Source organism: Symphalangus syndactylus, chromosome 19 (assembly GCF_028878055.3).
Source record: "Symphalangus syndactylus isolate Jambi chromosome 19, NHGRI_mSymSyn1-v2.1_pri, whole genome shotgun sequence".
NCBI lineage: Eukaryota > Metazoa > Chordata > Mammalia > Primates > Hylobatidae > Symphalangus > Symphalangus syndactylus.
Genome location: NC_072434.2, coordinates 18,181,391 through 18,204,574, shown reverse-complemented (window position 1 = coordinate 18,204,574; position 23,184 = coordinate 18,181,391). Strand labels below are relative to the sequence as shown.

The window sequence follows — 23,184 nt, the reverse complement described above, 5'->3', positions numbered from 1 at the left end:
CTGAGAGCTCATAGGCTCATAATGGTGGTTTATTACAATAGAAGGATACAGATTAGAATTAGCCAAAAGAAGAGACAGGTCAAGCAGAGTCCAGGAGAGTTTCATGTGCAGAGATCGCAGTTGTTCTCTCTTGATGAAGCTGGGGACAGCACTAAAGTCTCCCAGGAACCATGTGTGACATTACATGCAAAATATTGCTAATCAGGGAAGTTCTTCCAATCCTTAGTGTCCAGGGATTTTATTGGGGCTCAGTCATGTAGTCATGTTTGACCATCCGAGTGGTTGACCTTAGTTTCTAGCCCCTCTGGAGGTTGAGCTGATACATGCCCAAAGACCCCACCATCCATCATTGTTAGTATAGACCACCTGGTTTGGCCCAAGACCCCCAGGTAGATAAAGGCACTCTTATCAGGTGAGATAATCCAAGGACTCAGAGATGACCTCCCAGGAGCTAAGGACAAAAGTCAGATCTCTCTTGAGGCAACGCTAACACTGTACCACACCCCATCTGTGTGATGCTGTACTCTTATTAACCTCACTGGGCATCTATTTCCTCATCAGTAAATTGGGGACAATGATCCCCACCTCACTGGGGTTTCTGAGGATTGAGAGACATGATATATGCAAAAGCCCGAGTATGTGAAAGGCTTCAACAAAAATTAGGTCCCTCCTAGTATGCTTAAGGGCCTTTGCTCTCATCTTCTAAACTAGCCCAGGGCATCATTCCCTCTCTCCTCTTCTTCCCACCCTGTCTCCCAATTTGCTTTCCCTTTTCCCCCAGAAAAGGATAATACCTTTCTTCCCTGTATATCATTATTAACTTGCCTTTTAAAAAACAAATGTGTGTGTGTTATCATTGTTATCATTTTTAAAACTGTGCTATTGCATGGATTATTATAATGGATGTAATCATTGTCCTCTTGATGAACTGCACTGAATATCCTTGTGCGTACACATCTTTGTGGATTGGGCCAGTGATTCTGCAGGCTGGATTCTTTGAGGTGGCATTGATGGGTCAAAGGTATAGTTAAAGTGTTTATGGTACTGCTGTATTGCTCTCCCAAAAAGGCCATACCAAGTTAAACCTCCACCAATAATGCACGAATCTGCCAGTTTCCCCACACTTCCTAGGGACCAGTGTGGAAGAGGATGGCTTCAAGTGCCTGAGACTCACACCTGGGGCTTTCTCTTGGTCTGAGCCCAGGATGAGGCAGGGCTTATGGAATTTCGCTGGGAGGGATAAAACACTAGGGAATGTGAAAATCCTGTGACTTGCCATTCACCATGACAGGACACAGTGAGTGAGGTTTCAGGTCTGGGTTGAAAGTCCGTGCCTGCTAAGGGTTCCAGCCAGAACTAGAGGTGCAAACCCAGAGAAGAAAAAGAAGCAGGAAGGCCAGATAAATGTCAGGAAGGAAAAAAAAGCAACCACTTTCTGCCCTTGGTCCTGAGTGAGTCTGTTCCTGGCATAGCAGCAGAACAGCCTGCAAGGTGCGTAGGCTCCTCTTAGTCCCCAGAGTCCATCACCAGCAGGGGGTGCCTCTCCCTCCATCAGGACTTGCCTGCAGCTCTGGGACACCACCGAGGCCAAGGAAACACCTTCACCCTCAGGGCCTCTGGGGGTCTCCATGCTCCCTTCAGGCCCAGACTTAATTTCTTTATACTAAGGCCATGAAACTTGAGTCCCAATTCAGTTTCAACCACCAAACCACTGTGTGGGGTCCATCTCTCTAGACCTTCGTGTATTTGCTGTTTAAAAATAGTGAAGAAAGGGGAGGGAAGGCGGAACAATAATTAAGATTTGTAAAGAACATTTTGGTTCAGTACCTTATCTCATTGATGCTCACTCCATGCCCATTTTACAGATGGGAAAAAGAAGACTTAAAGAGGTTAAGTGAACTGCCCAAGTTCACCCTGCTGGTAAGCCAGGACTTTCTTGGCAAATCCTGTGATCCTTCAACTTGACCATATTAGAAGATTCTCGTATTGGTGAAATCTAAAACTTGTAGGGCCCATCTTAAAATAGCAAAGTAGTTTTAACTAGGCACTGTCAGATGCATCTGGGCTTTGAATTATTACTTGGGCAGGTTCCTTGAACTTTGGTGTTCTCATCCAGAATAAAAGACAGTGGTGCCAGGGTAGGAGCTATGAGCACAGATAAAGTAGCCCTTGAATGCGGCCACAGAGGGGTGCTGCAGGGGACTGTAGTTTTGGATGAGGAGCTGAACTAGAAGCTTCCAAGTGCTCTTCCAAGACTAAGATTCTATGATTCCCTAACTGGGATCTTTCCACTGTTTCAGGTGATAATTCTGAGCTCAGGTCCTGTGCACAGGACCTAATGCAGTCTTCACGTCAGAGCTAGAAGAGACCTTGGGGGACCACCCAATCAACTTTTCATGGTTCAGTTGTGGAAACTGAGGTCCACAGAGAAATGTCTTGCTATCATGTCAGATAGTTCTCCAGCCACGACTGAGGCCTGAGTCCCCCTAGGGCAGAGGAAATCTCCCATTTTTAAAAGAAAGCCCCGCACTGTTCATAGTAGTCACAATCTCTCTCACATCCCTGAATCAGGATCCAACGACTTGCCAATTAACAAATGTTACTGGAGAGTTTACCACAAACAAGTCTCTGTGCTAGGCCCTGAGATCACAAGCTGTCCGGCAACTTCCTGCTCCCTAAAGTCACAGTCTATGGTGGAGGGGCAGACACGCGATCCTGTTGGGGCTTCAGCGTACTTCCTCCTGTGTTCTTTGCACGTAGTAGGTGCTCAGCGAACGGAAACGGGGAGACTAGTTATCACTCTCAAGGCGAGCCCGCAAAGAGGCCTCAGGTGAAAAGAGAAAGGAGGATTTGTTTTTCCGGCCCTGGCTCTGCGCACCGCTCCCCAGCGCGCCAGGCGGGGATGCGTCCGGAGCATCCTTCCCTCCGCCTCTGTCCTGCTCCCAGCTCCGCGGCCCCTCGGCGCGCGAAGGGAGGGGCGCGGGGGCGCGCACGCAGGGTGTCGGGGGCGCGCCGGCCGCCCGGGGACGCGCACGGGCTGGTCTCTGCTCTAATGCGGCGGCGGGCGGCGAGAGGCGCAGCAGGGGACGCGGGGGAAGTGGCGGCGCCGGCAGCGGACAGCTCGGACAGCGCCCAGGGCCGGAGCCCGAGCCCTTGGAGGTAGGCAAGCGCGAACACCGGAGAGATAGGGGTAGAGAGTCATGGAAACCCACCTAGCGACACCCCCTTGTTCCCGCCCTCCTCTCTCTGTCTCCATCCCCTGACCTGTCCCCCTCCCCCTCCGTCCACATTCCCATCCTTTCCCCTCTCCACACTGTCACCTGCCCCGAATCCATCCGATTCTGTTCGTATGCCCACCCCATCCCCGTCCAGCTCCCAGCCCCCTGCCCACCCCAACACCCTATCTCGTTGGCCGCGTCCCCTCCCCCTTCCCGCATCCTCAACCCTTTCCCTTTCCTCTCTGTCCCCGCCTCATCCGTGAGCCCTGCCTGCCCTAGTACTTCTGTTTACCTCGACACCCCACTTTGGATGACCCCATGCCTCCTATTTTTCCTACCGCACACATCAGCCCCTTCTTGCCTCCCCTATTCTCTTCCCCATCTCATGCCCCTACCAGTTGGTGTCCTGTCTCTCCATTTGCTCCCTCAGTTTCTGTCCTCCCCTGGTTCCCCCTTGCACGCCCTGCCCCAGCCCCTTCCCAGCTGCCTCTTGGTGTCCTCCTGCATCACAGTCCCTCTCAAGAACCCCGCCTTCTCCCCCCTTTGGCTGTTAGCTGGCCTGACACCCGTCACCTTCCCTCACTGCCCTTCCTGGTGCTGTGTGGAGCCATACAGCCTGTACTCAGCCCTCCCTCAGTGGCCCCTGGACGCTCCTTCCCTGTGTGGGGATCTTGGTTGTGGAATATAACCCCTTTCTGCATGTTTGATCCTATTTGTGGCTTGGGGAAGAAGAATGCTGGGGGGTTAGTAGGCCTCTCTCTTACGTTCCTCTCCAGCCATTCAGCCACTCCATTCCTCCAGCTGTTCAGGTTTGTTTCCTAGATGGATTGGGGGAGGGGGTGCTAGGCATTGGGAAACTAGGATGGGGAAGGGGCAGGGTCCAGGGGAATGACTGAGCAGACTCCTCCTGGGGCTTGGCCTGAGCCTTGAGGTAAAGGCCTGGATGAGGAGCCCTGCTGGAGGGCTGGAGAATTTTGGATTTTAGAAAAGATTCTGCTTCAGCCTCCAAGTCAGCACTTTGGCATCTGGAGCTGTCATGAGTGTGTCCCATGGGCTGGGCCAAGAGTGGGCAGAGTGCTGAATCACCTAGAATCTGGTCCCTATGGCAGCCCCCATCCTGTCCTGAGCCAGGTTCTGCTCCTGACTCCTTCCTTGGCATTTTGGCATGGGGTGTGTGTGTGTGTGCATGCATGTGTGTGTGTGTCTATGTGTGTGTTGAGCAGAGATGCCCCATCCCTCAGTGTGGGGGAGAGGACAACAATACCCCTTTTCTGCCTGCCTGTGTCCCTGGCATGAGGGCCTAGTGTGTCTCATCTACCCTTGGAAATGTGCTGGGCCCTGCTGGGCCTCAATCAAATCTCCAGCAAGGCAAGGGCAAGCCACAGGGCTTTGAGACCTGGTTGGACAGGAGTTTAATTGTTTGTGTGGAGCCAAAGCCAGCCTCAGAACCCAGAGAACTTAAAGCAATAGGAGAATAGCCCAGAGAATATGTGTGTGAAGAGTGGAAGCCTCTGGGGATAGGGGCCATATCAGCTGTGGGGTGGGGGCAGTGGAGGAAGCCAGGCAGAGATCTCTCCTCCTTCTGGTTTGGGGATGATTGGATGTGGTGGAATTGCATTGCAGGAAGAACTGAAGGAGATGAGGGGCTGCTACGCAGCTAATACATTTCACCTTTTGTCTTGACTGAGCTGGCACTTCAGAGGGAGTAATTTCTCCCCGTCTTTGGATTCAACTGAAGGGGTGTGTGTGTGTGTGTGTGTGTGTGTGTGTGTGTGTGTGTTGTGATGTGTGTGTGTGTGTTGTGTGATGCATGTATAGAGAGAGAGAGAGAGAGAATTATGCCAATAAGGAAAGAAACTCACTCCCACTTAGCCCCAGAAATTGTGGTTGCCACTGTGGAACAGGGAATGGCAGCCCGATTCCTGTCTTGGGGCCTTAGACGAAACCCAGAGGCTTAAATTGGGGTGTTAAGAGCAAATTGCAGACAGACTCTGTCCCTTCTTTGCGAGGCTTTCTCACTTTAGGAATCCGAGTGGTTGGACTCCTTCAGCTCCTGTGCAGTAAACTCTGAATGGGCCTCAGGCAGTGCCCAGCAAGGGATGTGCTGCTGGGGGCACTGACTGCACCTTGCTTTGTCACCCTTCTCCGTCCTCTCTCCAGCGTGAGAGGGGGTGGGGCTGGAAGCTTTCCCTGGCATCAGTGCCTAAGGGCTGCCAGCTTTTCCTGGTAGAGGGAGAAAGCATTACCTGCAGCTGTTGTTGAGAGCTGATTGGATTAAGGTTCTGATGTTGAAATGCTTGATTGGAGCTCAGGTGAAGTGGGGGATTCTGATAACAATGTACATATTTCCCAGTTTTGTGCAATGAATCTCACCCCTCACCCCCTTGTTTGGCATCAGAAAGACTATGGAGAAATAAATCAAGGCACATGGAGGGAGGATCCAGCTCCCCAGAGAGCTGGAGCAAGACCTTCCAATTGTACCTAGCCAGCTCCCTGTGGGCTGAACTGGCTGTGCTCATAAAGGCTGGTTCTTTAAGGCACACATTGAAGAGGTGGCTGAGAGCTGGGGGTGGGGTTCTGGCTTTGCATTTCTGGGGTGGGTGGGCCAGGGGAGGGTCTGATTTCTGTGGTGAGTGACAGACAGGATGCCAAGGCTCTGATCAGCCTATTGCAACTTGTTTCCTACCTCTGGCTCCACTCTTCTCTCTCAGGCTTTTTTGGAGGCCAGAGGCACCCTGAGATCTTCAAGATCATGCAGGAGCTGGGGTGTGAGAATCATCCCTTTGTCTTTAGAAAAAGAAATTCTTAGGAAATCAGAGAGGGAGAAGCAGAAAAATTCAGTTCTCAGTCTGTTTGGCTGGGGTGATGTTTGGGGTGGGGAGGGGAGAAGTGAGAGGAACGTAAGGCTGGTTTCATTCTTACTCATTTAACAAAGATCCATTAAGCCCTACGATGTGCTGCTCTGCTAGGTGCTGAGACCATAGAGATGAAAAGTAAGCCAGGGTCCAATCTCTCCGAGCTCCTGGGCAATGGAAGAGGAAGACAGGTGATCAGACAAATAATATAGATGAGCTTGAGCAAGAGCATCCAGATAGGGATGTTACACAGCCGGATCTTTAATTCTGGTGGTATCAGCACTCTGCTCTCCACAGCTATGAAGAGGGCTTGGCTGATGCCATCCAGAATGGTAGCTCAGGGCTGATCCTGAAGTTGACTATCAGGAAAAGGGTAGGGGACAAGATGGGCTTCAAGGTGTTGTCAGATCCCCAGCTTGAAGGGCTAGAGGGGGGATGTTCTGTGTGTAGGTGAACTCAGCTAGATGTGGCTACAACCTGATAGGGGAATACCCAAAGGGAGCTCTGCAATGAGGTCGAGGCTGCTTAACTCTCCCAATCCCTTATTCTAAGCTCTTGTATTTTAGGGGTAAAGTGTGGCTGGATATGCTTAGAATGTCAGTAAGTCAGAGGAAAGAGGCTCTGGGAGCTACTCGCGTGTAGGGAAGACGCACAGGAATGTGCTCAGAAGCAAGGCGAGGAAAAATATTGTGAGCCCTGCAAGGTTCACACACCTGCAAGGTGTGTGAAAGGATTTGGCATTATGGGGAGGTCAGAGTCAGGTGGGAGTCATTGATGGGGAGGGGAAGTTATTGGTAAGCAGGAGAGGTCCTTAGAAGCTATGCACTTGACCACAGATTCCCGCAAATATCCATAGCTGAAGTGGGAAAATAGCCTAAGGAGAGAGACTCTCAGTTTCATCTGTCTGAGTAGCCCCTCTTTTCCCCCACACACCCATTTTTGTTCATTTCATCAATGTGTCCTGAGCCTTTGAATCTGTCAGCAACTGTGCAAGCTATTGGGCATGTAAGTCAAATTGGAGACACAGAAATGAAACCAAATTAAAACTCAGCACAAGAACTGCTATGATTGAGGTTAGAGGATCCTGGTGTTGTAGGAGCATGGCTGAGGGGTCATAGTGAGCAGTAGGATCTGGAGTGATGGCACCAAACTGTCTGGACAGGCCCCTGCCTTGGCTCGAGCAAGTTGATGACAAACCTTTGGGCACTTACAATGCCCAGCTAAGGCCCAGGCCTAGCTGCAGGGCAGATGTTGGATGTATATGGCCCGGTCCCTGGACTGCAGAAGAGGGCCTGGGAGTTAATGGCTGTGCAGGGTGCTTGAGTAGGCACTTGCACAGCTTTACTGACCCAGGACATTGGTTAGATTGTGCCAGCTTGACAACTCTCAGGCCACCCTTTTTTCATTAGGTCTTGAGGCAAGCCAGAAAAAATAAAAGTGGCATAGTACCAACAGTCACCATTATCGAGTTCTTTCTATGTGCTAGGCACCCTACTCTGTGCTTTATATGCATCATTTCGTTTCGTCCTCAAAGGGTTAACCCTACAAATGAGATATTGTTAAGTTGTTGGTTTTACAGAAAATGACAGATTCAGAGAAGCTGTTACTTGTTGAAGATTACAGAACAGGTGAGTTGCAGAGCTAGAATCTAAACCTTTATTTGTTTGACTTCAAAGCCTGTGCTCCTCTCCCATATGTTGTACTGAGCCCCACCTCCCACCCCCCTCCCCCGCCGACCTCCAACCCTGGGTAGAAAAATAAAAAGCTAGGATGTTTTATCCACATGCACAAGGCTTTCTAGGAAAATCTATTAGAAGGATTCAGTTAGAAGGCATTTTTGAGTGCCTTACTTTCTTCTGAAAGATAGAAATGTGGTTCCTGCTTTCAAATAGAAGAAATAAGACAGACAGGTAAAACACCTTGAGAACAAGACAATCCAGGGTCTAATTAAATCTTCATTGGTGCCTCAGACCCTGGATGGTAAAATTTCAAAGAAAAGCATGATTTAGTTGCATTAGGTTGTTGGAGTCATGGAGGTGACATGGCATAGACACCATTCAGCCTTTGCGACCAGACGGATCTATGTTCAGACCCTGCTTCTTCCACTTGCTAACTGAATAGCTGCAGCTCATCTGCAAAATGGGGAAATTAATGTGAACCTTGCAGGGCTGTTACAGAGATTAAATGTGAGAGGATAGTGAAAGGCCCAGTGTAATACCTAGCTGGTAGTAAATATTCATCAGATGCTAACTGCTGTACACAGAGGTGGTGGGAATGGAACTGAGCCTTGAGGAATTGGCAGAATTTGGATATGCAAGAGAAGCAGAGGGTATTCTAGATGAAGGAACCATCAGGTGTATAAGCAAAAGCTTGGGTTCAGATTCTCTGGGAAAGAAGTGACCTGCCTCATCCGGCCTGTTCTCCCCTAGGCTCCCACCTTCTCCCTGGTCCATGCAGCAAAGTCTTGCAGGAAAAGGACATCATCCTAAAAGGCATGAGGGGCCTTCAACTTCTGGCCCCATTGTTAACTTAAATGGATTTCTTTCTCTGTAAAATTACAAGATTGCTGCAAGTTCCAGTCCCACAGCCCGTGTTTCTGGGATTTATATCATTGATTAATTTCTTGTTCTGGCTTTCCTCTCCCACATGCAGTGCCATGAAAAAGTTGGAGTGCCCGGGGCATGGTAGGGTCATCTCCTCACCCCCCTATCATCCCCTCCGGGCTCCTGCTGCTCTCTTCCTCCAGGAAGCAGCTGTCTTAGCATCTGCCTTCTCCTCCTTCACCTGCTCCTCCTCACTCCTCCCCTCCCAGGCTGGCCCAGCCCCTCCTGAAAGGCCTCCCTGGCAGCCCCTCTCCCCGTTATTGTGATGCTAATCATGTTGTTATTTTTTTTTTGAGATCGAGAAAGAAGGCCCCAATCTGTTCTAATGAATTTAATTAGAGAGGGGCTTGGAGAGCTTCAGAACCTCTTACCGGGATCACAATAAACAGAGTTAACGAGATAAACAGCCTGGGATCTGCCGCTCAGGGGTTGGAAAGAAGGATTTCCCGGTCAGTCCTAGAATAAAAAAGTCCTTGGCACCCAGAGTTGGAGGAAGGCTGCGTGAACAGTGCTCCTCCAAGTGGGTTCCCTTTTGGCCTGTTTCTGCCTGCCCCACCCAGCCCCACGTACTTAGCTTCATACCTAGTTCTGACTTTAGGTGGCAAATGAACCTCCTAAGAAGGTCTAATTATTCTCATCATCATCACCAAGCACCTGCTATTTGGGTCAGGGGTACCACATCATCTTCTGGAGCAATGTGGAGGCTTATGAGACCCTGTCTCCTGCCCTACAGGTGGTAAGAGATATGTGTCCAAATATAAGTAATATTTGCTAATTCCAGAAAGTAAGTTCTAGAAAGCTGACGGAAGATCACATTGAGCTTGGGTGATCTGGAAAAAAGCCTCTTGCAAGAGGAAGTACTTGAGGTGGGTCTATTTTTTTTTTTTTTTTTTTTTTTTTTTTTTTTTTTTGAGATGGAGTCTTGCTCTGTCACCCAGGCTGGAGTGCAGTGCGCGATCTTGACTCACTGCAACCTTGCAACTTCCACCTCCCAGGTCAAACAATTCTCCTGCCTCAGCCTCCCAAGTAGCTGGGACTACAGGCATGCACCACCACACCCTGCTAATTTTTGTATTTTTAGTAGAGATGGGGTTTCACCATGTTGGCCAGGCTGATCTCGAACTCCTGACCTCAAGTGATCCACCCACCTCAGCCTCCCAAAGTGCTGGGATTACAGGTGTGAGCCACTGCGCCCGGCCGGTAGGTCTTGAGATATCAAGACTTGAAGACTTTCTCCAAGACTACTGGAGAAAAAGCATGTGCAAAGGCAGGACTATGCAGAGGATCTTTGATTCATGAAGGTAAATGGCATGGTTTGGGTGGTGGGTGCTTGTAATTCAGTAGTGAGGGATGTGTCTGGTGCAGTATATGGAGACAAAATCATAGAGAACCCTGAGTGCTAGTCTTTATTCTTCTAACCTGGTTGCACTGCCGTCTCCCTGCTTTGCTTCTCTGAGCACATAGGATGCCCAACTCTGGGAAAGGCCTCCTAGGATGGGAGAGTTCTGGCCTTCATGCTGAGCTAGCTTTCCTGGATCCAGTTTAGGCCAACTGGAGGTGGATTGACCAGATGCTAAGTTTTGTTCTCAGATCTTGTGATTTTCTGGGATGAGAGTGAATGGCTGGCAGAGTGATTCCAAGAACTTTTCCCAGTGATGAAAATTCCCTTTTTCTTTACTGATGCTGGCCAATTTGCTTTGGCAGTAGCATTTTAAACAACTATTTGGTGAAAGCTCCAATTTCAGCGTCAGAAAATTTCATCACTCTTTTCTTTATATTACTAAGAATTCTCTGAGTTGTGTATGTGGATATGTGTGTGCATGTGTGTCTGTGTGTGGGTGTGCATGTGTGGTGTCTATGTTAGTAGAATTATTCCAACTAGGTCTGGTTCTAGTTTTATCTTTATTTGCAGGATAGAAGTTATTAAATATTTCTAGGCCTTTTTTCTTGTTCAAAGGTAGAAGAATCTCCCCTATATCTTACTGTGTGTTGACCATAAGCCAAATTATTTGAGAATAACAGGATGTTAATTATGAGGCGGTATCATAGCTATCTATCATTTTGACAGGAGGTGTAATATTGAGGTAAAATTTTAAGTCTGTCTCCCTGCCACCTAATTCTTGGAACATCTTGACTCGTGAGACCAGCCAGAGTTTTATTTGGGGGCACCACCAATGTTTATGCTTCTTGTTACTTTTCCTAGTCTGTCTGGGCTTGTGTGTAATTAGTAAATGAAGTTAGTACATTGCTGTCAGGTGTTGGCTGACCTATATAAGATAAATTTATATGCAAGACATTGTTGTCACTGCCATTGTTATAATATCCATTGTGTGGTATTTTTCCACATGTTGGAGGTGAATGCCTTTATGGAGGAAAATGCCTCCAAGGCCATAGATGATATTTCTATGTTGACGTAGGTAAGGGCAGAAACTAGATCTCTTTCTGATTATCATCACACACTGAGTGGAACTGAAGCCTTTGTCATCCACATTGGGAGCTAAACCAGGATTCTGTGGCTGGCCTCAGCCCTGGGATGTGCCCTGGTTTTGTTTTTGTCAGATATTCATTGCGTCTGCAGTTATTATTTGAAGACCCTGCTATGTGCATTGCACTCTTCTAGGTGGAAACTTGTTCTGAGAGAAACCCCAACTCAAAAAATGTTAGAAATGTTTTAGTTCAAGATAGTTATTTTACTAATCAAGAAATGAAGACTCAGAAGTGTGGCATGACTGACTTGTGGCTGCATGGCTGGTTGCTGGCAAAAGCTAGTTCTGGCAAAACTCACATATGAACCTGGTAATGATACAAGATGATTGATAGGTAATTAAGTTTCTAAAGCATGATCTAAACTAGAAGTGCTTTGGGATGTCAGAGAACAGAGGAAATCAGTGTAGATTAAAGTCTTTGGGGAAAGTTCTGAAGAGAAGTGGGGGTTGGCTTGGGCCTCTAGAGATGGGTAGGACCTGAATAGGCAAAGATAAGAAAATGACATTTCTGGTGGGGAAAGGAGTGCCCACTCAAAGGGCTAGAAGAGGGAAACAGCTAGTATGGTCAGGCATGGTGAATTGGCCAGGCTGGAGCAGTGGAAGGAGTGGTCTGCGGCCAGACTGTAGCGAACCTTGGCTTGCTAACTGAGGAGTGATTTTTTTGGAGTTGGTGAGGAGTATTTGAAGCTTCATAGCTGAACGCTGTCTTGCTCTGAAGACAACAAGATTGTGGTGTTAGAAGAAGTGGATGGGAAGTCCCTTCCCAGGCACCTGGTGGCTTCTGAGGGGATAGTTCCTTCTGAAGGGTGTTTGGGGCAGAGGGGAGTGCTGAAATACACTGGGAAGGAGTTTGTCGCTGTCCAGAGTGCTGACCTGACCTGAGAGATTTTTCTCTTCAGTGATGCTGCGTTGGAAAGTAAAGCCAGGGAGTGCTTAGAACCAGCCAAGGGGATCTGGAGAATGATTCTGGCTAGGACTAGGCAGCATGTGGGCTTTTTGTCAGTAAACTAGTTATGGTATCTGACTTCATAGTCCTTGTGATGAAAGCAAAAGTATGGAGAGACTGTGTGTCCACGTATACATGCTAAGATGACCCAGTTTGTAGCCTTGTAAGTTTTGCCTTAGAACTTTTGTGTTTACATGAGAATTCCAGCACATTGCTTCTTTCATTATGAAAATGCACACCCTCTATTCAACATTCCACAGAACACCTAAAGCCTCCCCAACAAACCAGGGGAGAGCAGCAGAACTTCCCAGAACACCCTACTCGTTACTTCAAATGAAACATCTAAATGCTTTATATTAGTGCTGTCCAATAGAACTTTCTTTGATGATGGAAATATTCTGTATTTGCACAGTCTAACATAATTAAGCCACCAATTACATGAGCACTTGAAATGTGGCTAATATGACTGAAGAATTGAATTTTGAATTAAATCAAATATAAATTTAAATAGCTACACGTGGCTAGTGCCTACTGTATTAGACTGCACAGCTCTATTGAGTCAGAATCTTTGACCTTTGCCACTTACCTCTCCTTATTGATCCTCATACCTAAGCATCTTTGACTTAGAGTAAAGTGAACTTTTGAGTGGGGATAAGTTTGACAAATTGTTGGAGAAAGCCCCATGCTGAAACCAAACTGAAGCCTGTGTCTGGCTGTGGGTTTTGCCCTGACTTTCTTCTTTTCATAATGAGAAAAACCATCCATGATGCCCTGCAAGTTTTCCATTCAAAAGCAGAGACACAAGGCTCCTTGGATTCTGTCTGAGGTCTCAGGGACCTGATCTAAGACTTTTTGGAGCCTGGAATGGGAAAGCTATGCGGTGTTTATGGCCCTGAAAAGCTGGCTGTCGGGTGAGGTGGGGTGGGGTACAAATAATGTGCTGTGGTGTCAGATGTTTGCAGGCATCTCAGCAGAGAAAGGTTCCCGGTCCTGATCCATCTCCCACTGCAACTCTATGTATCTTTACAGTCATCCCGTTTATCTGGTATAGTGGACATGGCCCAGGGTAGGGGTACAGGTGAGCCTTTTTATGTTTTGTTTTTGTTTTTCTGAGCCATTTTTGCCCCAAGGAAGAGTGAGTGTTAGAAGTATCAAAGGGTGATAAATGCTTACAAATGCCAAGCAAGAGGTAAGTAATAATAATCTGTCAAAAGACTGGAGCAGAAAATTTCCATGGTGTTGGCACATGCCAGCCTCCATAGGCCTGCCTAACCTTACCATAAACATGCTTGATTTCCTGTGTCTCTGGTCTTAGGCTTGCTATGTATAAGTCTGATTTCCTAAACCAGGATGCATGCTTTTTGAAGGTATTTCTTATTGTCTTCTTGTTTTCTCCAATAGAATCTCAGTGTGCTCATAGTAATCCCTAATAAAGGCCTGCTTGTGAGTCACTCTTTGTTAGTATGGAGCAGTGGGTTTGACCCCTAGAAAATGTATGCACATGAATACAAATAATATTTATTGAGCCCCTGCTGGGCATAAGTCTCTGTGCTCAGTACTGCAGGCATTGACAAAGGAGGAGCTGAAGATGGTTGCTCCCAGTCTAATGGGAGAGAAAAGGCAGGCACGTATGAAATACACACACGCACACACACACACACACAACTGATAGGGAAAAACAAAGACAAAGGCGGTAGCAGGGATCCAGAGCTGCGGGTGGGGTGCAGGGTGCTGGAGGGGCCAGATTACATGCGTGTCCCTGTCTGGCCTCTCAGGGATTCCCTCCTTCATGAGGGAGTGGCTTAGCTGGTACCAGCCACCTCCATGCCTGCAGTGACAGAGCTGCCTTTATGGTTGTTCAGGCAGCTTGCTCTCTCACTGGGCTGTACCGAGGTAGGGCTGTCCTGAGCTCGCCTCTCCTCTTCCATGGTGAAGGGCACTTAGAAGAGGGTAGGGACATTGGGGAAGAGGGCTGTGGAAAGGGAAGAAACTCATTTTTCTTTTTGTCCCTTAAATGGTGACAGAGCCTTGCTCTCAGACTTCCTTTTAGTCACAGAAGAGATTTGTTGGGTCTCCATCAGCTCTGGCACATGGAGCCCCATGATGCAGGCCCAGGTGCAGCTCTGGAGGAGCAAGAGAAGCAGAGCTTGGTGATGTGGCTCCCCATGATCACCCAGGCCCCTGGCTCTACTGTCTTGGGGTGTGCCCTGCCTGGTGGGGAGTGGGTGGGCTGCATATTCCAGTTGGGGTTGGGGAAGGACTTTTCTGGCTGCCTCGCAGGGAGGAGTCTGCCTTCACCATCGTCCACATAGTGCTCCTCAGTCCTCCACATGCACACAGATCACCTGGGATCTTGTTAAAATGCAGGTTCAGAATCAGCAGGTCTGGACTGGGTTTGAGATTCTGCTTTTCCAGCAAGGTCCCAGGTAATGCCAGTACTGCCCGTCTGCAAACTGCGCTTTGATGGACAAGGCCCTACACATGGGTTCTCAACCCTGCCAACATGGTAACATCACTTGGGGAGATCTTACAATATGCTGATACCTGAGACCCAACCTGTACCAAATAAATTGCAATCTCTGAGGGTTGGGTCTAGGTACTGGGATGTTGTAAAGGCCTTCCAGGTAATTCTACTATATAGCCCAATCTGAGAACCACTGGACAGTTTTTCTCCTCCTTCTGCTGTGCTTTTCACATGGCTATATCTTCCTTACAAGAGACTGTAAGTGGCTTGAGGTCAGAGAATGTCTTACAGCATATTACTGACACCTGCATCACAGTAGTAGTAGTTCTCTGATGTGTGGGTGGTTAGTTCAGTTGATTACAACATGATGCCAAGGGCTCTGTCACTTGGTGCCACAACTACCACTTGCACAACTACCACTGCCCTGGCCACCACTCCTGTAGATCCACCATCACCCATGAGGGATCAAAGAATGCAGCTGGCTTAGAGCAGGCTAGCCCTACTCTTGGAATAGCGACTCTAAGTGGGTGTCCAATGCCTGAAACTAAGTCAACTTTCAGTAAATATATACCAAATGGATGATCATTCCGGTGGTGGGGAGGACAGAGACTGAATTAGGGATCAGAAGACTGGGGCTAAAGTGACTGTCACAAACTGTTCAACCTTCCTTAGCTTTCATTTTCTCAGTTGTAAAATGAGGATACTAATGCCCACTTAAAAGGGCGATTTAAGTAATCGTAGAGAAGTGGTCCTGTAAATGCTAGTGTTGTACAGATAAATGGTTGTATAAGAATTCATTTCCAAAGTGGCAGGGCTAAGCTATAATGTTAACCCTCTGACTCATGTCCTAACAACCCTCTGGGGTCTCACTATGTGTGCCTGCATCTACAGAATAACAAGAAGGCTATGGGACATGCAATTGACTGGACACCTACTCTGTATCAGCGACTGTCCTAGATGCTTGACTTTGTCATCTCATTGACTCATCACAACCCTGATTGGACGTTATTATTCCCATTACACTGAGAAAACGGAAGCTCAGAAGGGGAACCACCTTGCCCCACATAGCACATGGGTGTGTCTGAATCCAAAGTCTCCTAATCCCAGCTCATTACCCATCGGGAAACTCTGGGTTCCAGCACGGGTTGATGATCCCTTTGTTTGAGAAGCCTCCTTGTTTGGCTGTTGCTTGTATTAGTTAGTGAGATAAGAGTCTGAGTATCACAGAGACTCCAATCTTCTGTTAGGGAATGTTAGGATCTGACAGCATGGGAGCTTTGTGAGTCTTGGCCGACACCATACCGTAAAGCCACTGTTCAGTGCTCTTGAGGCCCTGAGGCTGAGGCTGTGACATCTTCCCCATAGAAGAATCACCACCTGCCACCACTGTCCCCTCTCTGCTTGACAGAGCCATTGAACCCAGCATTGGTCTGTTTCACTTACAGGTTTACTTTTGATTGTGGTATTAAAAGAAAATGGGAACATACAAGGGGGACAACCCCATGAGCCTTCCCTAACCATCTTACTTCCAGGTGTGATGTCAACAGAATGTTTGTATCACCTGGTGCCAGTCCCCCCATCCTGACGGGTCGGTGACTCCTCTCCTCCAGTAGGTTTAGCACTGAGAGGAGGTCTGATGTCTGCTCTCCTCCTGTCCACCCCTTTGGCTTCTGCTGTGATGCTATTGCAAGGGCACTTCCTGGCAGAAGTCACCCTAGCTAAGCTCTTCAGTAAAAGGAAACAGGGAGGGTTGATTTGCATGGTCTGACCAGTTAGTGGGTGGAGCCCCAGTCCAGGTGCTTATACATCTATACCTGGAGTAGATCTTTATCTCAAGACCTTATTAGTTATTTGCTGAGGCTAACTGAACCCACGCTGAAAAGAGAACAATATATAGCTCACCAGACTGGAAACTCAAGCCTGACTACCTAGGAACCGCAGACATGCAATGGGCTTCCAATGTACATTTCTAATGCTTCTCCCTGAGGTCTGACTAAGCATATCTGGTCCACATTTGTTCCCTTGATATCTTCTAATTTGGCTGATTCTTCTCTTATGTATTCCATGAAATTCTTCAGGGCCAGTTTTACACCACCCAGAACTTTCTTAAGCTTTGCTTATGAATTGTTCAAAGTTTACTTAAAGTACAGAGGGTTTAAGCACTGTATTGCTTCAATTTGTTCTCTGCTAAGTCCCTGCTTTTACACTGTAGCTTTCTCCTCCTTCTTTCTCTTTGAGTGTCCCTAGAGCTTTCTCTGTCTGAAAACTCTTTTTCCCATTTTTGAGTGTACATGGTCAGTATGTTGCTCCTCTGGTTGGAATAGAAACTTCCAGTTAGGCCTGGGCCAAAAACAAATCCCCTGTCACCCAGAAGCCTGGCCTGTTCTGTGAAACACCATTAAATGCTCCATCTGACCACAGAGGTCTGGGGTTTTAATGCTTAACCTTTTTATTCCCACTGACCTGTGGTTATTCCAGCACAACCTGTCCTTTTATTTTAGGAGTCAGCATGAAGCCTAGTGGGCTCCTGGGACATGGATGGGCTTCATGAGCTACTGGGGCTTGGATGGGTTTGGCTGGTGGGCCCCCAGGATCCTGCCTCCTTTCCTCCTCCATCTGGCTGCCCTCAGCAGTGGGGCCATCAGTGTGTTGCCTTGCTCAGACACCTGAGATGGGAGTTGTCTGCCATTGGTGTGGAGCGAAGCTGAGGCTTAAAGGAATGAATGCTGTATGCTGGGCCCTCCTGGAAGGCTGATGTGGGAGTGGGTCAGGGCTGAGTCAGGTGCTGGCTCCATTCTGAGTCAGACTAGGAAAATCCTCCCTGAGCACATCCCATGATTCCTCTGTGTTCCTGAAACCTTGACAAATAAAGAGAGAGCTTTTATATGGCACCATAAAAAGTTGCAGCTGGGGCTTCTGAGAGCAAGAATCCTTTGTTTCTCAGCAGGCTGGTGACATCATCCAGGGCCTCCCCAGATGCTGGTGTGTTGGGGACAGACCAATATAGGCCAAGGACTACTCAGCGGTGGCTAAAGATATTGTGCTTGCTTAGACTATTTCCTTTTTTAATTGAACATGTTATTGAGATGGTTAATCCACTTAAGAAATAATACAGAGAGATCCTATGTGCCTTTACGCAGTTTCTCCCAATGGTAACATCTTGCAAAATCGTAGTACGCTCTCACAACCAGGATATTGATGTTGATACAATCCACCGATCTTATTTTGACTTTTCTAGTTTTACTTATACTAATTTCTCTGTGTGTCACTCAGACTGTTTTTGCTCCAAATCATTTGTCTGCCTTCTCCCCTTTCTTCCCTCTCCAGGTCTGTCTCTCTCTCTTCCTTCTTTCCTTCCTTCCTTCCTTCCTTCCTTCCTTCCTTCCTTCCTCCCTCCCTCCCTCCCTCCCTCCCTCCCTCCCTCCCTCCCTCCCTTCTTCCCTCCCTCCCTCCCTTCCTCCCTTCCCTTCTCCCTTTCTCTCTTTCTCTCTCTTTCTCTTTCTTTCACAGAGTTTCACTCTTGTTGTCCAGGCTGAAATGCAATGGCATGATCTCAGCTCAGCTCACTGCAACCCCTGCCTCCTGGGTTCAAGCAATTCTCCTGCCTCAGCCTCCCGAGTAGCTAGGATTTCAGGCATGCACCACTATGCTCAGCTAATTTTGTATTTTTACAAAATTAGTAGAGACGGAGGTTTTTAGTAGAGACAGGGTTTCTCCATGTTGGTCAGGCTGGTCTTGAACTCTTGATCTCAGGTGATCCACTCGCTTCAGCCTCCCAAAGGGCTGGGATTACAGGTGGGAGCCACCGTGCCTGGCCCCAGGTTTGTTTCTCTAAGGCTACATTGTGCAATGCCAGAGTGCATGCATCTGGTCTTGGAAATAGAATATGGAGCAAGAGCCAGGGCCCAGAACCACACTGCCTGGGTTTCCATTTGGCTTTCTGTTCACCAGTTGTGTGATCTTTGGCAAATGACTTATATCTTCCCTAATTTTCATTTGTAAAGTGGAGAGTTAAGTAGGGCTTACCTTTCATAGGTTGTTAGGATTAAAATAAGTAATGCACATGAACCCCTTTGCCTAGTGCCTGGCAAATTAGAAGTGCCCTGTGAAAGTTAGCTGTTGTATTCTTGCCCCACTTCCCTTCCTGAGGGTAGCTTCATGCTCTGCCTTATTCAAGTACATCTGATGGCTTTGGTGAGCAACCATAAAATGTTTTTGAGCCTCAAATAAGTGCTCAATTGTATGCTAGATACTGTGGGTATTACAGTGGAGACAAAGAGGCAGTTTTTGCCTTAAAAAACCTTGTATTCCAGAAGAGAAAGTATGCCAGGCATCCATGCATGGTAAAGATAACTACACAGGTACTAAAGGACAACTGCAGGCCAGGCGTGGTGGCTCATGCCTGTAATCCCAGCACTTTGGGAGGCCAAGGCAGGCCGATCACTTGGGTACAGTGTAAGAGAATTAAAGAAAGAGGAGAGAAACACGAAGGGTGGCTTTTCAGTCAACAGGGACAGGTTTATTTTAAATAAACTTGAGAGGGGCAGCTGGCTGAGTTAAGTCAGAGCCACAGTCTCTTACAGACTAAGAGTTTTTAAGGATTCTGGGTGGGAGAGTTTATCAGAGGCTTGGACTGCTTCTGTGCCTCTTTGTTGTGCTTATTTGGGAGGGAGAGTTGTGTGTCTGTTCCCATATGTCTTTCTGTAGCTGCAGGCATATCCTCCTGAGTCTGCTTTTTAGCTTCCCTATCTTAGTGCACCTGAAGAAAAAGGAATGTGTTTATTAAGGCCCACTGTTTTACTGGGGCCCATTGTATGAGGGTGAAGTTTGGTAGTTACCCAAGAGACTTTCCCCCTACTTCCCTCTGTGCCTGAGCTGTCTTATCTGTGTTTTACTGTCCGCTCTTTCTGGCTGCTTGTAGTTAGAAGAGAAATGTTTTCCTTGAAATGCATGAGGCTGGAAAGGGAGCTGGAACTTAAAGTGGTGGTGTATGTCCGAGATGACGGTGCTCCTGCTCTGTCAGTCAGGAATTCAAAACCAGCCGGGCCAACATGGTGAAACCCCGTCTCTACTAAAATACAAAAAAAAAAAAAAAAAAATAGCAGGACGTGATGGTGAGCACTTGTAATCCCAGCTACTTGGGAGGCTGAGGCAGGAGAATTGCTTGAACCTGGGAGGCGGAGGTTGCAGTGAGCTGAGATTGCGCCACTGCACTCCAGCCTGGGCGACACAGTGAGACTCCATCTCAAAAAATAATAATAATAATAAAATAAAGGACAACTGCAGATGGCTGGTTCAGACCACAGGAGCCCCTGGAGTTTAGGAAAGGGAGAGGACATTTTAATCTGTGGTACCTAGAAAGACTTAAAGCAGGAGATTTGGAGTGGAACCTTGAAAGATGGCGCTCTGGCCAGGCATGGTGGTTCACACCTATAATCCCAGCACTTTGGGAGGCCCAGTCAGGTGGATCCCTTGAGGCCAGGAATTTGAGACCAACCTGGGCAGCATAGCAAAACGCCATTTCTACAAAATTTTTTTAAAAATCAGCTAGGCGTGGTGGCACACCTATAGTCCTAGTTACTTGGGAGGCTGAAGCGGGAGGGTCGCTTGAGCCCAGAAGTTTCAGGTCACAGTGAGCTACGATTGCACCACTGCACACCAGCATGTGTGATAGGCTGAGACCTCTGATTCTTGCTCCCAATAAGCTCATGAGGTTATGTCTCCACGGGGGAAGGGGCTGGAATTCAGAAGAAATGGACAGTCCAGTTATCCTCAAGCCCTAATTGCCTTCATGCTGGCCACACCTACAGGGACAAAGGATGGACGGAGGAAGGGATAACTTCTGATTTAAAAATGAGGCCATGGCTGGGTGCCGTGGCTCACATCTGTAATCCCAGCATTTTGGGAGGCTGAGGTGGGAGGATTGCTTGAGCCTAGGAGTTTGAGGCCAGCCTGAGCAAGACAGTGAGAAGTGAGACCCTGTCTATACAAAAAAAAAAAAAAGAGGGCCGGGGAGGGTAAGGAGACTGACACAAGAAGGTTAGTCAACAAAACAGGTAGAAGTGAGGTGTTAGGTTTCAGAGCAGGGAATTGGAATCCATTTCTCATAGTAAGCCATTTTCCTGTGATGTATTTGTATCCTTATACCCTTGTTCCACCAGGTTGATACACTAAGCCAATATATTATTTCCTCCATAGAGATGGGGAAACTAATGCACAGAGAGCTTGGTGGCCATTTGAGGGTGCGGCATGACTTAGTGTGGGGCCATGCCACGGTAGCCATCTCCTGACTTTGGCCTGTGGATTTCTAGCCTAGTTCTCTCCTGGGCCTCTGTGACCCAGGTCTCAGCTGGTGTCTAGCCTGAGGTAAGCTCTGGATTCCTAGATGGGGAATGGAGAGTAATCCACCCAATGTAAGACCTCTTCTAGATCAAGCAGCCCTGGCACAGGGAACCATGTGACCATCACTGCACCCTCCCGGCTGTGGCAGAGTTCCAAGCCCTGGTCTCAACAGCCACAAGACTTGGTGGCCAAGCCTGGGAAGAGCCCATTGTCTTCTTGCATCACCACTGGCTGTGTGGCTGCTGGCTAGCTTGCTTGTTCATTATTTGTTTTGTGGAGGCTGCTCTGAGTCCTATATTCAGCCACAGCTGGGCAGCTGGCACTTGCTCAACTTTTGCCCCAGTCTACCCTAGAATCTCAGTGGTGCTAACGGAAGACTGCTGCCTGTGTGTGTGTGCGCATGTGTGTGTGTCCCTGTGTGTGTGCATGTGTGTGGTGTGTAGGAGAAGTGGGAGAAAAGAAGGTGTTAAGCCTCCTGAAAAGGTAGGAGATTTCTGTCTCCACTGGGGGCCTGGTTTTGGGTTGAGAGAACTCAGATGTGTATAAATTGACCGTGGTTATTTGCCTTAACCACCAGTGGGAGGACACATGGGTGGTGATGGGGTCTAAGTGTGAGTGGCCTGTGACTACCCCATCCTGGCTGTTGTTATAGCAGCAGCAACAGTAGTAATAATAATAGTTAAGTTAAAATAATGGCAGCTACCAGATATTCAAAGCTTACTATGTGCTAGACAATGTCCTAAGTGCTTTAAATATATACTATCTCACTCCACATTCTGCTTATGGCATTTTTTCAGCTGCCCTGTTTTCCAGGCAAGGAAGTGAAGCACAGGCTACCTTCCCATCTGGTAGCCCAGGGTTCTCTAGCTCTGATCTATTTGTAGGATACCTTTGCTTCCCCGTGCCCCTCCACCTGCCTACCTAGGCTGCCTATGTGAGACAGACTGAGGAAGGAAGGCCAGGTCTACTTCTTTTCTTACCTTGGGGCTGCCCACTTGCTCTGGCTGCAGAGACTCCTCCTGTCGCTTTCCCAAGGTTACCAGCCTCTTTTCCTTTATGTCTGCTCACTCATTGGCTATGCGTTTGGGAAGTCAGGGGGTTGCAGAGGACTTGACTCTCTCCTGCTACTCCCCCTCCTCTACCTTTTTTCCCCAGAAAATTCCACAAACCCAGTGGGTTAAAAGTGGCTCCTCCTTGGCCCTGTGTTGGATCCACTGCCATCTCTGTTTGGAGGCAGGCCACTTTATATTTTACTTCTTTTCCCATGGGCATGGGTGGTGAGGGACGTATTGTTCAGTTCCTCTGTTTGTCCCATTCTGAAGTGAAAGCTCACAGGATCCCTTCAGGTCAGAGGAGTTCAAGGACATTAGTCACAGTTAATGGTGTTGATAAGAAGATGAATACAAAGAGAGGGTGGAGGGCAGTATGGGGTGGCAGTAGGGGACTCGCCTCTGGCTCTGCTTGTGTCTTCCCATTACCCCTTTGTACTGGAAACAGTGATAATTCCCCCATTGCCCAGCAGGCAACACTGAGACTTAGAAGGGCCCCAGGAGGGAAGCCTGGAGAACACGTCCTTTCCCTCTCATCCATTCTCTGTCCAGGAGCTGACACTGCCTCTCAGCAGGTGCTCAGTTGGTCAGGCCCAGTGAGTTGGATGCAGTCCCCTTTGTCATCACTTTTGGCAATTTTGTATTTTTTGAAACAAGATCTTGCTCTGTCACCCAGGCTGGAGTGCGGTGGTGCGATTACAGCTCACTGAGGCCTCAACCTCCCCGGTTAAGTGATCCTCTCACCTCAGCCTCCTGAGTAGCTAGGACCACAGGCATGTGCCACCATGTTTAGCTAATTATTTTTTTTAGAGACGGGATCTCCCTATATTGCTCAGGCTGGTCTCAAACTCCTGGGTTCAAGCGAACATCCTGCCTTGGCTTTCCAACGTGTTGTGATTACAGGCATGAGCCACCATACCCAGTGCAAATTTTATTAAAGTGAGACATAAAGTACACAGATTTATACTTTTTACTTTTTAAATGTTATTTGTCTGATTATAAGGGTAAAAATCATAAACTTTGAAAAATGACAATCAAAAAACCCCAGTTGCTTGGGAATAATAACCATTAATATTTTATGTGTACTTTTTCTGTTGGTCTTCTAATTTGAGAGTTGTTGCTAGAATCTGGCTGTTGGGAACAGAGCAAATAAGGACAGGGGTCATGGAGGGCTCGTTGCCCTCTTCTCAGGATGTTTCCCGGCTACAACCCAGCTTCTGA

At 47.9% G+C, this 23,184-nt stretch overlaps 1 protein-coding gene across 13 annotated transcripts in view; it reads left to right on the top strand.

Annotated features, from left to right (window-relative positions):
* The first annotated feature begins 3,028 nt into the window (after nt 1-3,028).
* The window catches only part of NFASC (neurofascin), a 195,875-nt gene continuing 175,719 nt past the window's right edge, over nt 3,029-23,184 (top strand). For 7 of the 13 annotated variants that reach the window (XM_055235346.1, XM_055235349.2, XM_055235352.2 and 4 more), the window contains exon 1: nt 3,034-3,159. In XM_055235346.1, the coding sequence (XP_055091321.1) occupies nt 3,053-3,159 (107 nt within the window). In that variant the 5' untranslated portion in view covers nt 3,034-3,052. Of the gene's footprint in view, nt 3,160-23,184 lie in introns of all 13 variants that reach the window. The other 6 variants (XM_055235353.1, XM_055235348.1, XM_055235347.1 and 3 more) reach the window with 1 other exon arrangement.